Source organism: Onychostoma macrolepis, chromosome 09 (genome assembly GCF_012432095.1).
Source record: "Onychostoma macrolepis isolate SWU-2019 chromosome 09, ASM1243209v1, whole genome shotgun sequence".
Lineage (NCBI taxonomy): Eukaryota > Metazoa > Chordata > Actinopteri > Cypriniformes > Cyprinidae > Onychostoma > Onychostoma macrolepis.
In genome coordinates, this window is record NC_081163.1 from 14,864,816 (window position 1) to 14,879,797 (window position 14,982).

The 14,982-nt window shown below is 35.0% G+C and overlaps 1 protein-coding gene across 6 annotated transcripts in view; it reads right to left on the reverse strand.

The window, feature by feature from the left end:
• Nucleotides 1-5,370: 5,370 nt before the first annotated feature.
• Nucleotides 5,371-14,982, reverse strand: part of dachd (dachshund d) — a 109,881-nt gene continuing 100,269 nt past the window's right edge. For 3 of the 6 annotated variants that reach the window (XM_058786383.1, XM_058786386.1, XM_058786381.1), the window contains 3 exons: nt 13,716-13,859; nt 12,443-12,511; nt 5,371-8,675 (listed from right to left, as the gene is read on the reverse strand). In XM_058786383.1, coding sequence (XP_058642366.1) covers nt 8,635-8,675; nt 12,443-12,511; nt 13,716-13,859 — 254 coding nt within the window. In that variant the 3' untranslated portion in view covers nt 5,371-8,634. The remainder of the gene's footprint in view (nt 8,676-12,442; nt 12,512-13,715; nt 13,860-14,982) is intronic. The other 3 variants (XM_058786382.1, XM_058786385.1, XM_058786384.1) reach the window with 2 other exon arrangements.

Sequence of the window (14,982 nt, forward strand, 5' to 3'; positions counted from 1 at the left end):
GAGATCAAGTCTGTAGTAGCTCATCACCCAAGATGGCAAAACACAAATGTGAACAATTGAACATAAGGATACAATTATAAATAAGATGCATTTAATCATTTTAGAAGCCTTTTTGACAAAACATTAGTTTTTCCTTTCCTTTCCTTTCTTTTAATGTGAACTAGTTAAACTGGAGATTAAATATTATCAGCTCCACATTATAAACTTGATCAGCCTCATCAGCCTCAATAATAATCGATTGAAATAATGTTTATTCCAGAGGTAAAATACATATGTGACCCTGGACGACAAAACCGGTCAAAATCTGGAATCTGAGGGTGCAAAAGAATCGAAATATTGAGAAAATCGCCTTTAAATTTGTACAAATAAAGTTCCTAGCAATGCATATTACTAATCAAAAATTAAGTTTTGATACATTTACGGTAAGAAATTTTCAAAATATCTTCATGGAACATGATCTTTACTTAATATCCTAATGATTTTTGGCATAAAAGAAAAATCGATAATTTTGACCCATACAATGTATTTTTGGCTATTGCTACAAATATACCCCAGCGACTTAAGGCTGGTTTTGTGGTCCAGGGCCACATATTTTATGACAAGACAGTGAACAGACAGGTCTGTAAGTGACCCCTCTGATCGACATATCAAACTCCTGATCAGTGCATTACTTCTGATCAATTGAGTCTATTTAGATGTGCACTACATTATAGCTGCCTTTGCCTTACAAGAAAAATAAACCCAATCGTACTCTGCCAGAAAAAAAAAATCCCACAGGCACCAGTCCAGTGCTCTGCAGCGTGAGGGAGGTGGCCACTCTTGATGGGCTTTCTCTCCATCAGCATGCTGAGCTAAAAATCTGTTGTCTGCGGCGGTGGCGTGCAAAACACATTAATGCGTTCGAGGCCACCGTGACTTTATGAGGGACAAATATTTCAGAACGCAGCTCTATTTGGCCCCCTCTGCTGCATGTCCAGAGCAGTCAGTGGCTAAATTGAAAAATCAATTCCAATTTAAATGATTGGAATAAAGAACTCCTGGAGTCAGAGATAAAAAGGCTGTCTTCTCCTAGATCCCCTTTAATTGGAAAGTCATTTCTTCAGGGTATTCTAATGGTTCTGAGGGAAGATTGCAAAGCAAAGTTGATGAGCTGGAGGAGGGTTAATAGCATCTGTATGTGTTTCTGTGTGTCTGCATGGCTGTACGTTCGGAGGGTTTGCGTGTTGTTCTCATGCACCCAAGCCTTCCTTTTGACAAATGGACAAAATGAAGAAAAATCCCTGGATCAAGGCACTTGATGGTGGCTTTGCTCTCATCATACAGGTGCTGTTCACGCGCCAAAGTACAAATATCATTGAAACAAAATTTTCACTTGTTTCCAGTAGATCAGATCAGAATAAACATGCCTATTAAAACCCTTTTAACATTAATAACATGACATTTGTTATCTAATCTGCCTATGTATGTAGGCTAGATAAAGGTTCTTCAATGACATTTATAACTTTGTGGCAATTTTCTCGACATCCCCCAAAATACTTGTGCCTCCTCTGCCCCATAGTCTATCTTTAAAATATTGAATAATGAAATTTACATTTATAAATGTATTTAGTACTAAATGTATTTAATAAAACATGAGCCTAAAATGTTTTACCATTTCCAAACTTACCAGTTATGTTACAAGTTTGGAAATTGTAAAAACTGCTATGAAAAATTTTATTTAAACTTTTCTTTAAGTAGGACATTCTTTTCTGTATATATCGCGTTACAAGGTAAAATACATAAAACATTATTATACAATCCCAAAATAAATGAATAAATAAAGAGTGATACTACTTTGACTGGAGAAATATGAAAGGAGTGGGTTGCCAAAAATAAAAGTGCTGTCATGTAACGTTACTCACGCTTGTTGTCGATCCAAACTTGTATTTTGTTTGACGTTTTCATTTGCAAAACACAAGAATGAGGGATGAGAGGATGGCGATTGTAAACTGTCAAGGTCTAAAAGGAGCATCAACGAACTATAAAAGTAGTCCATATGATTCTTGTTCGTTAATGAGTGTCTAGTGAACTCAACTGATTTCTTTGCTTGAAAAATAGGTCCAAGTTTAATCGAATAAAAAACGATTCGATTCGATTCCGCCCAGTTTGATAATGTTTGTTTACATGCAGCGCAGCTAGTGCGCTACTAGCACCATATAAGGAAAAGAAGGCGGAAACCAAAAAAATACACACAAATCTCATTGGCGCTCTAACTTTCTTGAGTTGACTACTATGCACTGTTCTTTGGTGATTAAAATGTCTTTATAAGTTATGCAGAACACTTTTGGTTTCAGAAAATAATTTTCTAAATAACAGAATGAAAGTTAAACCTTTTTGATTAACTGACCTTTTGTTTAACCAAACGTAACTGACCAATCCTACCTTAGCGACTGTTGCCATTGGTCATTTTCCCAATTAAGCATACGCTTTTTTGTAATAAAAATATATTTTTTTTAATATAAAAAAAGTCCCTGTAGTTCCTGTAGATTTTTTTTTTTTTTTTTTGCACAATGTTCAGTAAAACTTGCCAAAGTAAGCAAGGGGGTGAAACTTAAAAAAGGTTCAAGTGGAAGCTATATATTTTTAAATATGTTAATGTTCAGAACCATTAACAAAATACAGTTTATAATCCATATCACAGTGCTTCAACTGATTATTGGTTGTATCAGTATGCAATCTGTTACAGGTTGCGTTCTCAGTGTCATCAGTTGGTGCTAACATGGGCAGTTGTTATTGAAGAAGAAATAATGGTCATTGAAGCAGGGCTCTATAAAGTAGATTACAGAGGTAGACAGGATATTTACAGATACTGCAGAGGTCAAGAGATTGTCTGTGTCTGTGCTGGAGAGATGTGTGTTGGTTCGCTGTGCAGGGGGAGGGGTGTTCGCAGAGGAAAAACACACAAGAACTCTGGTTGGTTTCATTTCCTGGGAAGAAAGGAAAAGTTAAAAGGTGGCCCCCGAACAAATGAAACTCAATTTCACGGCACATTATCCTTCCCTGTTCTCTTCTCCTGGCTTTCATTTTCATTAAGACCACAGACAAGCATAAATTAATAATTACTGCCCGAATGTCTAAATGCAGGCCGCTCTCCTGTAGCCTTTCATTTTCCACTGTGGCCTTGCATGTTCATGCTTGCAAAATGTTAATTTAGATAATGTGGCCTGCCCCTTGTCAGATAATTCTGTTTGGTGGTTCCACTAATACATAATGGTCTTTCTGATTAGATGACATTAAGTCTATCTTGTGTTCAATCAAGCCTGTGCGATTTCCTTCCTCGCCAACTCAAAGATGAGCAGATGAAGAACAGAGTCACATGGCCATAGTCTTTGATACCTTTTTACTTTATGAACTGTGCTGAATGTCAAATGAGGGTGAGTAATTATGTCTGACCAACAAAAAACGAAAATTACATTTTAGTATGCCTCTGTAATAGGCATTATGCTGTATCCCAGACATGCGAGGGAAATAAATGACTGCAATAAAAAAAAAAAATAATAATAATAAAACTGATAACTGGTATTCAGATAAAATTAAACTATTAGCACCATCTTTTTTTGTTTGTTTTTGTTACTTGGATGAAATAATTATTCTATTTAATGTTTTATGGTAGTTGGTGTACTAATTTGCTAGTTAGTATATTAATTTGGTTATTAATGCAACTTGCACATCAGGGTTCCTCTCAAGGCCCTGGAGGTCATTAACATTATAAATCCTCAAAGATGATTGGCTGAGTGGTCCAAGAATGATGACAGACAAACATTGGAAACTTGCTGATGGTTCAGCAAAACAGACCTATCAAGTGATCTATTCAATATTATACCTATAATGTACACTCAAATGTACGCTATTTCAACTGACAGGTCAAGAAATCACACTGAACGTGGATTCATTTACAGTTGTCTGCACTAAATGGATTGACTAATATTATCATCTTGGGTATGGTGGTATTAGCGATGAAACGATTGTGTGAAATAATCACCTGGAGGATGTCTTAAATATGCACACTCGACACAAGAAAAGCACACACTCCAAAGTGATGACATTGACACGGTCCATGTTTGGAATGAGCAACGCTCGTTATAAATGTGCTCGACACGGGACGTGATTACAGCACTGTGGATATTTTGGTCTTTGTGCCTCAAAGTCATGTTCTAACTGAAATGAATTTATTACAATATGTGCAGTGATATGAAACATCTAGCTGGAGGGGTGAATCTCACTTAAATAGCTGGGGCAGAACAAGACATCAAACAGCTCATAACTACTGTATATTTCTGTCTGATAGAGAGGAAATACATCATATTCTCAGCCAAGAGAGTCTTGATCCACCGCTGGGGCTACAATACTGATCTATGTCTACTGAAATACACTAAAGAATGCAGACAGACATGAAAAAAAGTCAACAATTTGATAGACAGCACATTCGTGTCTTCTTAGCAGCCTCAAACCCTAACAGTTCAAATTTCACAGATGAGCGAGGGAAACCTTTTATGCTCGTGAAAGGGCCGAACTTGAATTACAGTCACCATTGATTGCCACTTTATATGTAGTTTTTCCAAGGTTGATAGAAACTTTAACCTCATTTTCAATAAAGAAGAAAAACATGAAACGTTCCAGACCTTGAATTTTTACAATGCTGTGTTGAATTATGCAGCGATCAGTCAATTATTCATCTCGAAGCCTCTCTGTTACAGCAACGCTTTCAAAAGCATGCAAAATGGACCTGTGCACGGCCGTGCTGTGTCAACACATTTCCATCAGAATTGCTTACGACAGGAAATTGTCATTCAGTGTCAATTCTGCCTAAGCTTTTATAAATTTGAAATAACACTAATATCAATTAGCTGCATTGCTTCGAAGACAGTTTTCCGAGCCAAACAGTTAGGTGCTCTCATCGGTCATTTCTGTTATGCATTACCTTTTGAGCTCTGCAACTTGTATAGACTTTTTGTTTATGCTATAAAAAAGTCTTTCCATAAAAATCTATTCAACTTTTTTCAGGCACTTCTTAATTATAACTTGATTAGTTAAAAAAAAAAGTATAATTATACAAAAATAAACAGGATAATTAACAATGGAAATAAGGGGCCATTGCTCTGTAGGGGATTGAGAACGAGTTCATGTGAGGGTGTCAGTTTGAAGGTCAAGTCAGATCACCTTTATTTCTTTAGCGCTTTATACACCAACGATTGTTTCAAAGCAGCTTCACAGTAATAAACAGGAAAATAGCAGAACCAATTATGGAAACTCAGTTATAGAAACAATTTAGATTCTGCTGTAAATCAGCTCTAAAGACAATAGTTTCATTATTTAACTCATGTCAGTTCAGTGTGGGTTCAGTTGAGTTCAAAAACTTATATAGTGATAATATATTGACTTTCTGATCATAATGGAATGTTTTAAAGTGAGACAAACCAGCTAGCAATGTAAAATTAAGAGGAATTATCAAATCCATCATTAATACTTACAGATGTTTGTGTTTCCCATCTCACTTCCTGAAGGATGATGCCATTAAGGAACTTTTTTTTCTTTTTTTTTAAACCAGAAAGTGAAAGAGGGCAAATTTATAAAATGATTACCAATTAAAACAACATAACCAAGTACATTTTCATTAGATGAAGTACAAATTAAAAAACACTTTTATTTATTTTTTAATCAGGATGATTTTATCTTAGAAGCAGCCTGGGCCATTCAAAAAAAAAAAAAAAAAAAGATAAAACTCACACCCATGTTCACTTAATTATATTAAAATGAAATAAAAATAACTAAAATGATTTACATCTTTACAAACTGTGATTTTATTTATCTAGTACTGTATATGATGGAAGCATGAAAATGAACTGCATAACAGGAATAGCCCTGATTTGGTTGGCTCAATACTAACAGATTATCAATAAGTAATTAACTTAAATGAAGAGATGTAAGTTTCTTCTTGTTTCCTTCTTTCTTCAAACACATTTTGAATATGTGGCTTTTCCCTGGAATATTGTGCTCATTCAGCTGGAATGAATGAAAGGTATTATTTCTCAGTCATGTGTTGTGTAGAGCCGTGTGCTCACTGTACTAAGCATGAGTGGTTTTATTCTGCTAGATATTGTCATTGCTCAGTAACACATGTTTTACAACTCAACCATGAACAATTTTGATTGCCCTTCAGATTAAAATATAAGCACGCCGCTTATGTAATATCATACGTGACGTTTGTTTTGCGGCTGAAAATTTGCAGTCTCTTTATTAGGATACACTGGCAGGATTCGTCTGGATGAACCATGGTAAAATTACATAGATTCAAGAGTTTAACTGCTTTAAACATTGACAATTGATGATAAAGTCAACACCCATAAACTCTCTCAAGTTGTTTATAATGACAGTGATTCATTCGCAAAAGAGCTTAGTCTAATAATCATTGACTCACAAATATTTTATTACCATATATGACACCATAGAATAGAAAACAGACACACACTCGTGCAGCTCCACACAGATACACTTCAGTGTGCGCACACACACACACACTCACGCACACACACTCTCTCTTACATACTGTGTCATTACAGGAGACATGATCAGAAAAGAGGGAAAAGCACTTTAAAACAAGACATCCTTTCAATATTTATACGTTTCCTTTACTGCCATAGAAAGAAATAAGGAACAATATGTCCATAAATCTTGCTACAGTGTTTACATCACATAAAAAGAAACTTAAAGGCAAGTCCTCATTGATGAGGTAAAAGATACTTTAACATGTAGTTTAACACAATAAACATTTGAATTGTTACAGACTGAGGACAAATGTGTGACAAAATAATGTCTATGATTATAGTATAAATAGCTGCCCCGTAACATTAGATACGTCCATCTAATAAAGGATCCTTTCAACACATATTTTTTCTTGATTATCCAGTAAGTGCCTCATCACCATCATCATCATCTACTCGGTACAATAAAAGCCTGTAATCTATTATTTAATATATTTAATATTACCATTAATTAGCACAGTGTAATTTAACTCATCCGGCTGAATTGTTTCACTCTTTATTTAAATGTGACAGTTTGGTATTGCCATGATTTCTTGATTTTTGTCTTTATATAAAGGAAAAAAATTCTGTAAAGTATGTGAAGAACTAGTGTGGATGTCATCTTTGCAGACAATTGTTAAAAATTCTATCAAATAATTGAGAATATTTTAATAATAATAATAATAACAATAATAATAAGCATCATAATAATAAATGGATTTGTTGTCAACAACGTGTTGCCAACAATCTATTAAAATATATAATATATTTTTATTATTATTACAATTAAGCAATTTGATATAAAAAACAATCTAAATTCAATTTGCATTTTTTTTTTAATCAAATATCATCCACATTGGGAAGTTATGAAGAATTATTTTCCAGTTATCTTCCCTTTTTATATCAGATTAACAAATGGTCTAATACTATTTTGTCTGCAACTTTCCAATGGGAACCTGTTGCATGTTAGTTAAACTATTGACCAGTATAATAAATAAATGAAATGATACATTGAATACTTGTTATTTAAAGTGGCCTATCACTGAAATAAATACACCTAATTGAGTGCATTGATGGTCAGTAACATTTGGCGATCTGTACAACTTTTCCATAAACTTGAGATTCAATCCATACAAGATTCTGATTCATGATACTGCAAATTGAAAATGTAGCTGTTGAAAAGACAGTAGTGTTCATCAACTTTTACTGGGTGTGAGTGAATAAACCCTAAGTACATTTGTTCAGCACAGTTAAGTATTTATTGAATAACATGAATTCAGGACAACACATTTACATGCCTGCATGCTTCCTCACCATAGTGGCAGCGAATTGAAAGAATGATGGCTCAGAAACAAAACAAATCTATAAATTCAATATAAACGTTGGTATTGTTCTCCTAATAGATCTACTGCATACACAATACCAACTTTTAACATTATATACAAATACCAAAGTGAGTGAGTTAACCTATCTTCTGTTCTTGTATATACAATAATGATAGAAATGAAACTTGATTGTTTTTTTTCTTCTAGTTTAGAAAACATTAAAAGCAAATATTAGTCTTTTCTGTTGATCAACATATATCCAAATTCACATTTTTCAGAGGTTCTTCTCCAAGTTTGGATCTTTAACATCTTGGCAAATAGTTATGACATTAAGGATTTATGTTTTTTTTTTCTTCTTTTTTAATACAAAACAAAACCTCTGAATCAGATTGAATTTTCGAAGCTTTCTCGCTGGTTTAAATACAGTATAAAAAATCTTCAGTGCTGTGAATTTGTTGTAAATATTATCACCAAGTGTACCGAACGGTACATTTTACTGTGCTCAAATTGTCGCCTTCGCCAACTTATCATATCCAAACCCACATCTGGCATAATATAACGTTTATATCAGTGAGAATAAGAGCCCTAATACTACATTCGGACACAATCCGTCTTCCACATCGGGCCAAGCATAAACCCTTGATGCACCTCTATGAGCGATTGACCTGTTTCTGCAACTAAATTACCCTGCTAGGGGACTCTGGAGAATCTTCATAAGATACACGCCGCCAGTCTTCATCGCCATGCTGTTAGTACATCACCGTGGTTTTCAGAAAAAGTCTTCCATCTGCTAACGATAAAACAAAGGGAGAGAATAATAATAAGTACACTGAACAGAATGGAGCCATAAAGCAAGGATAAGTAAGAGTGATGCAATGCAAATGCACAAACTACACCATTGTAAACCCTGGATCAATGTATGTCACATTTTAAGAACATAACATTGCACTCATGATGCGAAGCACTTCACAAATGACACTTTCTGTGCATAAATGGCATTAAGTGCAAAAAAAGCAGCCGTTACTGTGCAATGCCTTCTCCGACGCGTACGATCTAATGAGCTTTGTCCATTTCCAGGGAACCTTCGTTGGCAAGTGCATGCCTGAATGAGCGGCAGCTCTCTTTGCTTCTTCTGGTAAAAGCATCTGTTAGGCATGGCTCAGGAGCTTGTTTGACGTTTATTACCAGAACATTTCCTCTGTGTCCGGAATGCTGCACCACTGCATTAAAGCAGTGTTTCCTCTCTTTGGCAGTGCAACTAAATAAATTCAGTTCTGATGAGCAAAAGTGGTGACTGATCGAGGATGCTCTGTTTTAAAATTGGCTTAAACAAGATTTATATTTTGAGTCTGACTTTTTTAGGACTGCTCAGCGATACCACAGATATCAAATCATTTTGATTGTGTGATCCATTGATTTTGAATAAAAAGCCTTTTTTCTTCTACGGTTAGTCATACATTCCTAAATATGTGCATAGTGATTTTATTTAACTCTGAAATATATACATATCGATTCATGCGAATCTAGTAATCTAATGGACATTGATTAATTGCCGGTTGTGCATGGAGCTGCAATACGTTTTCTTGTTTTTCTCTAATATTATTTGTCACTCAGTGGCCTCTTATATAAAAGGGGTTAATATTGTGAATATCTCAAAAATATGAAATATGATGTAATATATGGCTCTATGCTCACAGGGCATGCCAAAAAATTCATCCACAGCATCAACCCCTTTATATAAATGGTATGTACAAATTTATTCAGATCATGATAAATGCATGTGATATTGAGTGACTCAGAACGCAGCTTATTTAGTGCTGGAGATGTTTAGTATGGCTTATACAGTATTTCGATATCAAACAACAATTAAGCAAATCAAAATCAAACCCTAGATTACTTATCCTAAACGATGTAGAAAATATACAATTAAAGTATTAAAATACCACAGTTACTTCTACACAACCTGAGAACAACGACAACAAAAACAAGCAGAGAGCTAATCTTAAATGTACAAATTAGCATATTAATTCTGGGTCAAATGGAGTGTAGCTAAACTAGCTTGTGCAAACAGTTCCAGGAATGCTTCTTGAGTGGGAAAAATCGAATGACTGCCATGTTGTTTTATGAAAGAACCTCCCTCATTAAAATATGTTAAAACTTTGGCATTTTTATATTCAAATCAAGATGAAAAGTTCATTAAAGAGGATAAATATTTCATTAGATGCTAAATAAAACAAAGGAATTTTTGGCTTCTCTCAGCATAAAATTCCTTTGAAAGATTAATTAATACATGTAAATTATGCAAATTATGCCCATGCAAATATTTTATGAAGACAATTAAGGGAACCATTAATTACTGCCTTTTTTGCTTCAGTGACATTCATTCATTTAATTTTAATTTCACTTTAACTGTTTTGATGTTTAATCTTGCAACAAAGAACTTTATCTCCCCTCACAGGGTCGTGTAAACTTGCAGAAAACATCGAGAGGCGAGCACTGAGCATCGGGAAGAGATACCGGGGAGATATTATGTTCGGTATCACAAGGAATTAGTGGCGAGATGTGCTCCCAGAAGCACGGAGCCAGGAAAAACAGTCAAGCTTATTCTTGGAATGGATTCAAAACACTGGAAAAGCAATTAATAAACACAGACTGTGTTAATATAGCAGAATTACAGAGTGTGACAAAAGACAAATAGAAATAATTAGTTCTCTGAAATTATGCTCTCATTATTATTTTTTTCCCCCCAACAGCCAAGTGCTGAAATTATAGCACGTCTCTTTGGTTTTTTTGTATACGGATTGGAATTGAAATTTTCTCTCACATGCAAGTGTAATTTATCAGCATCCTTTTTTATGTTTTTGCCATTTGAGAGTAATTATGCCACACTGGTTGTAGGCCACAACATCCATGACATGAACACACACACACGCACACACAAAAAACAGCACAAGCTGTTTTCATACACACTCATGTGGCCAGTTTTTAAGTCTACTCTTCAAGGGCACTGACTGAAAAACCTATTAAATTATTGCATGTTGTGGAGCAATAACTACAGTTTTGTCAGTGAAAACATACATAAAGAGAACAATTTTCTTCAAGCTCAAATGACCTCAATGTCTCAAATTCTACGCTATCTGCTCAAAAAACTACTGACAAAAGCAATTCGAGTAATGAACAATCTTCTCTCTAAGCTTATGCTAACTTTCTGAATCTAGCAATTAATGCTGGAAAATTATTAATCTTTAGACATAAGAACCATCATAATGCTAATGACATTATATGCTCTGAAAAAATCATTTCCTGCTCATCAAGTCAATGTCATTTGATTTATTCGGGTAAAACCATACTCCTTGTACTGGATCTCCATTTATTTTTACTAAAAACTTCCTTCACACACACACACAAAAAAATTAACTAGGCTAATCAAACTGGGTTACGGGGCTTTTACTTGCGACGGGGTATTAAAATGCCATTTCCCACATTTCATAGCAATTTCCACACACTATTTTCAAAGGGAAATTGAGACCACTCAAGACGACGTTTTTTTGTATCACATGTGCTGCTGGGTGCAATTAAAATAGACATCAGAGCGGCGAGCGACTTAACACTTAAGGTGTAGTTAAAAGAGGTTGACTGAAACATTTGCAAATGGGCAAGTGGTTTTCTGTGAAACGATACCAGACTAAACCAGGTCCATAAATACCCATACACCTATAAAGTGCATGTGTATTTATTTGTGTGGGTGTGTTGTGCTCTTGCGAGGTAACTCCACTGTGGGTCATCTTCAGATAATGAAACTTCTTATTATGCTCATTAAACTGCATTAGTCTCTGAGGTACACAACATAGGCAGAGTCTTACTGTCAAGGGGGTCTATCTTTAAAATGATTCTGTGTCTTATACCCAAAGAATCTGATCTTTGAACTTCACCTTTTGAGCTGAACACCATCTTTGCCGCGGTATGTATACACTATTTATACACAAAGGAAGATATTTTGAAGAATATTGAAACTTTTTTGTCCATACAGTCCAAGTTAATGGGGTCCAAAACAGCTTAAAATAAAACATATTTTTTCAAAATATTTTCCTTTGTGTATGAGAAAGAGAGTCATACAGTTTTGGAACGACATGAGGGAGAACAAATGATGACAGGATATTCATTTTTGGGCGAACTTTCCCTTTAATAATATTTTAAAATACCCCTGCTGGTAAAAGCTACAAAACAAAAGTACAATTTTAATCGACTCGGTGGGCTTGTTTAATGTTTAATCTTCTCCTTGTTCCTCTTTTAATATCCCATCAAATTCCTTCACACACTCACAAAGAATCAACTCTCCAACTCAGCAGACCGTGCCATTGTCATGACGCACATTTGCCCGATTTTCCCTGTCTAGAAATGTTCTCCTGACAGATCCCAGTGATCTTGACCTTCCTCTTGAACTGTAGGATCTGCAGCCCAGATGGCAGGCGGCATGCATGAACAGCAGGCCGAGTTAAAGCGAGGCTCATATACTGGAGCTGAGCTGAGATTTATAGTCTCCTCAAAAACACGTACCTTGTATTGTCCTCTCAGCATCTGTTCTGCCACTGCTGCGGTCAGTCTCTATCTCCTGGGTCAACGAGTCTGGCAAAATGAAAAGATAATGACGATTAAACATCTATGACATCTGTGCTTAATTAGGAAAGTTTTTCGAGCCTCTTCTTTTGCGACGGGCGGAGGGTGGATGTGCTCGGATCGCTCGGGTCAGGGCAAAGCTTCAACCAATGGATGAGCGGTGTTACGAATACTGAACAGAGCATGTATCTACACGTTAGCCTGATATTATGGATCTTGCTAAGCTTGCTATAGATGTAGCTAATGTAGCATATGCTAGATTTATTCAACATCTTAAACTGTTTAGGGTGTATTAAAAATATGCCCAATGCAGTGTTAATAATATACAATTATATAATTTATTATTATCATTTTGAATTGGAATAATTGAATTATTCTTATAGAGCTTTATTTTCTTCTTAGTTTTAGTAATTATAGCTTAATTCAGTTAGATGCCAGGACAACATCTCGGATTTTCTAAACTTAAAGTTTAAAATTCCATCTAGTATTTATATTTCAGCATTATTTAAATTGACAAAAAATATTTCTAATAGATTTAACTAATAACATCAGTGGTCCATTGTGTCCAATACACACACACACACACACACAAAAAGATTTTGGGTCTTTTTGGTCTAAAAGAAAATGCTTGTTTTTATGGAAGACATGGTTTTAAACTACAGTTTATCATGATCTCACTTCATCATTATGCAAGGTTCTCAGAACTTTTTTGAACATATTATGAATCTCTATGAAATACTTTATTCTGATTGGTCAATAGTGGCAACCCCCAAACACATTTGCTACATAATTTGTTTCTACAAAATGTCTCTTGTATCATTTCATGGTCTCTTTTCTCTTTAGATTTTTCTCAACTTAAATCAATATTTCATGGCCATTTATATATATTTTTAGTCATTAGATGCATATTAATTGGTGCAGGCACCTCATAATTATCACTAATTAAACCTCTTTTTGTGATGCAAGACCCCAACATGAAGATTCCTTCTTTTAGCGATAATGACCTGCTTATTATGTTATTAGATTATTCTCAGAAAGTAACTACACAACACAACAACAACAAAAAGGATATTTCACATGAAGTGACCTTCATCAATAGTGTAAATTCTTATCTTCAACACATATCATAAGACTTAACAATGGAACAGAAAAACACATTTCTGCATCCCTTTAATAAATGTAAGTATGTTAACCTTCTGGTAAGGTGTCTCACCATTGAGTGATCTGAGACTTTCTGTGGGTGATGTCTGTTTCAGGGATTGTTCCGCCTGCTCTCGTCGTTTTGACTCATATTCCAGCGCCTCCTGCAATTTCCTCTTCGCTTTCTTCTCCTTCTTCAATCGCTTCTGAATGATCGCTGCATTCAAAGAACAGAAAGGCAGCAGTCAAGGACTCCAGTCATATGCAGTGGTATATCTGATATTAAGGACTAAAGGAAGGGGAGTTGAGTTTTCAAACTCTGTCAGTGAGGAAATATTCATAGAAAAGTTGCAGCTGAAAAAATGTTCCCGTTCAATGAGAAATTGACTGTGTCATTAGCGAAATAATTGAGCCAGCGATAACCTGGATTAACCTAGGTTAAAATGCCAATGAGACGAGGTTAAGGGAAACTTTCGGTAAAGAAAGAGAGGAGAGAGGCACGCTGAATATTAAACAGAAGAAAGCTGGAGGGCTGTAGGCACATTTATAAGGATCCTTCTGTGAAACTGGCTTAATAAGCTCAATTTGATTCATTATGTAGGATAAATACATAGAACATGAGACCATTAAGTCACACTTAGAAATACTTTTGTGCAGAAAAATCTAAATCATTTATTGATGTCAAAATGTAGATTCATAATTATATTTTCATGCAATAATAGAGTACAAAAGAGTATGTAACTAGAGGCCATCTGTAATGCACATATCACTTTTAATCTCAAAGAGAGTTGAAAATTATTAGCTAAACTATTATCAATCTGTAGTCCAATCATGGCCTTCCCTCGAGAAATATTGTGGCTCATTTAGAAACATTTACCATATAAATTACTTATTCATATTTCCATGACTTTAACCACACTCACTTAAATGAGGACTTTGTATATCTTTCTAATGCACTCTGTGCATTTAGACGTTTTCTATGTATGTAGTTACGGTAATATACTGTATTCCCACAAGCACTTCTGCACACATAATCAATATGTGCTCATGTATTGATCGTAATGTGAATATGCCTCACTTTGCTCGATTTATGACCTTGTTTCTATCACTTTGGTAGTATGTTTTTTGTGTGCTTGTAATTAACAACTGAGCTTGTAACATGGCTTTTCAGGTCATTTTAATGCAGTTTTGCACTAACTGTAAAATAATGCATTGAAGGCCATTTGTTAATGAGATATTAGCATTTTCTAACGAAAATGTGGTACTTGCCGTGTAAAACTTGCTGTCAATATGCTCTGATTGCTGTGACTGGCTGCTTATAGGCCCAGGATTTAAAAAAA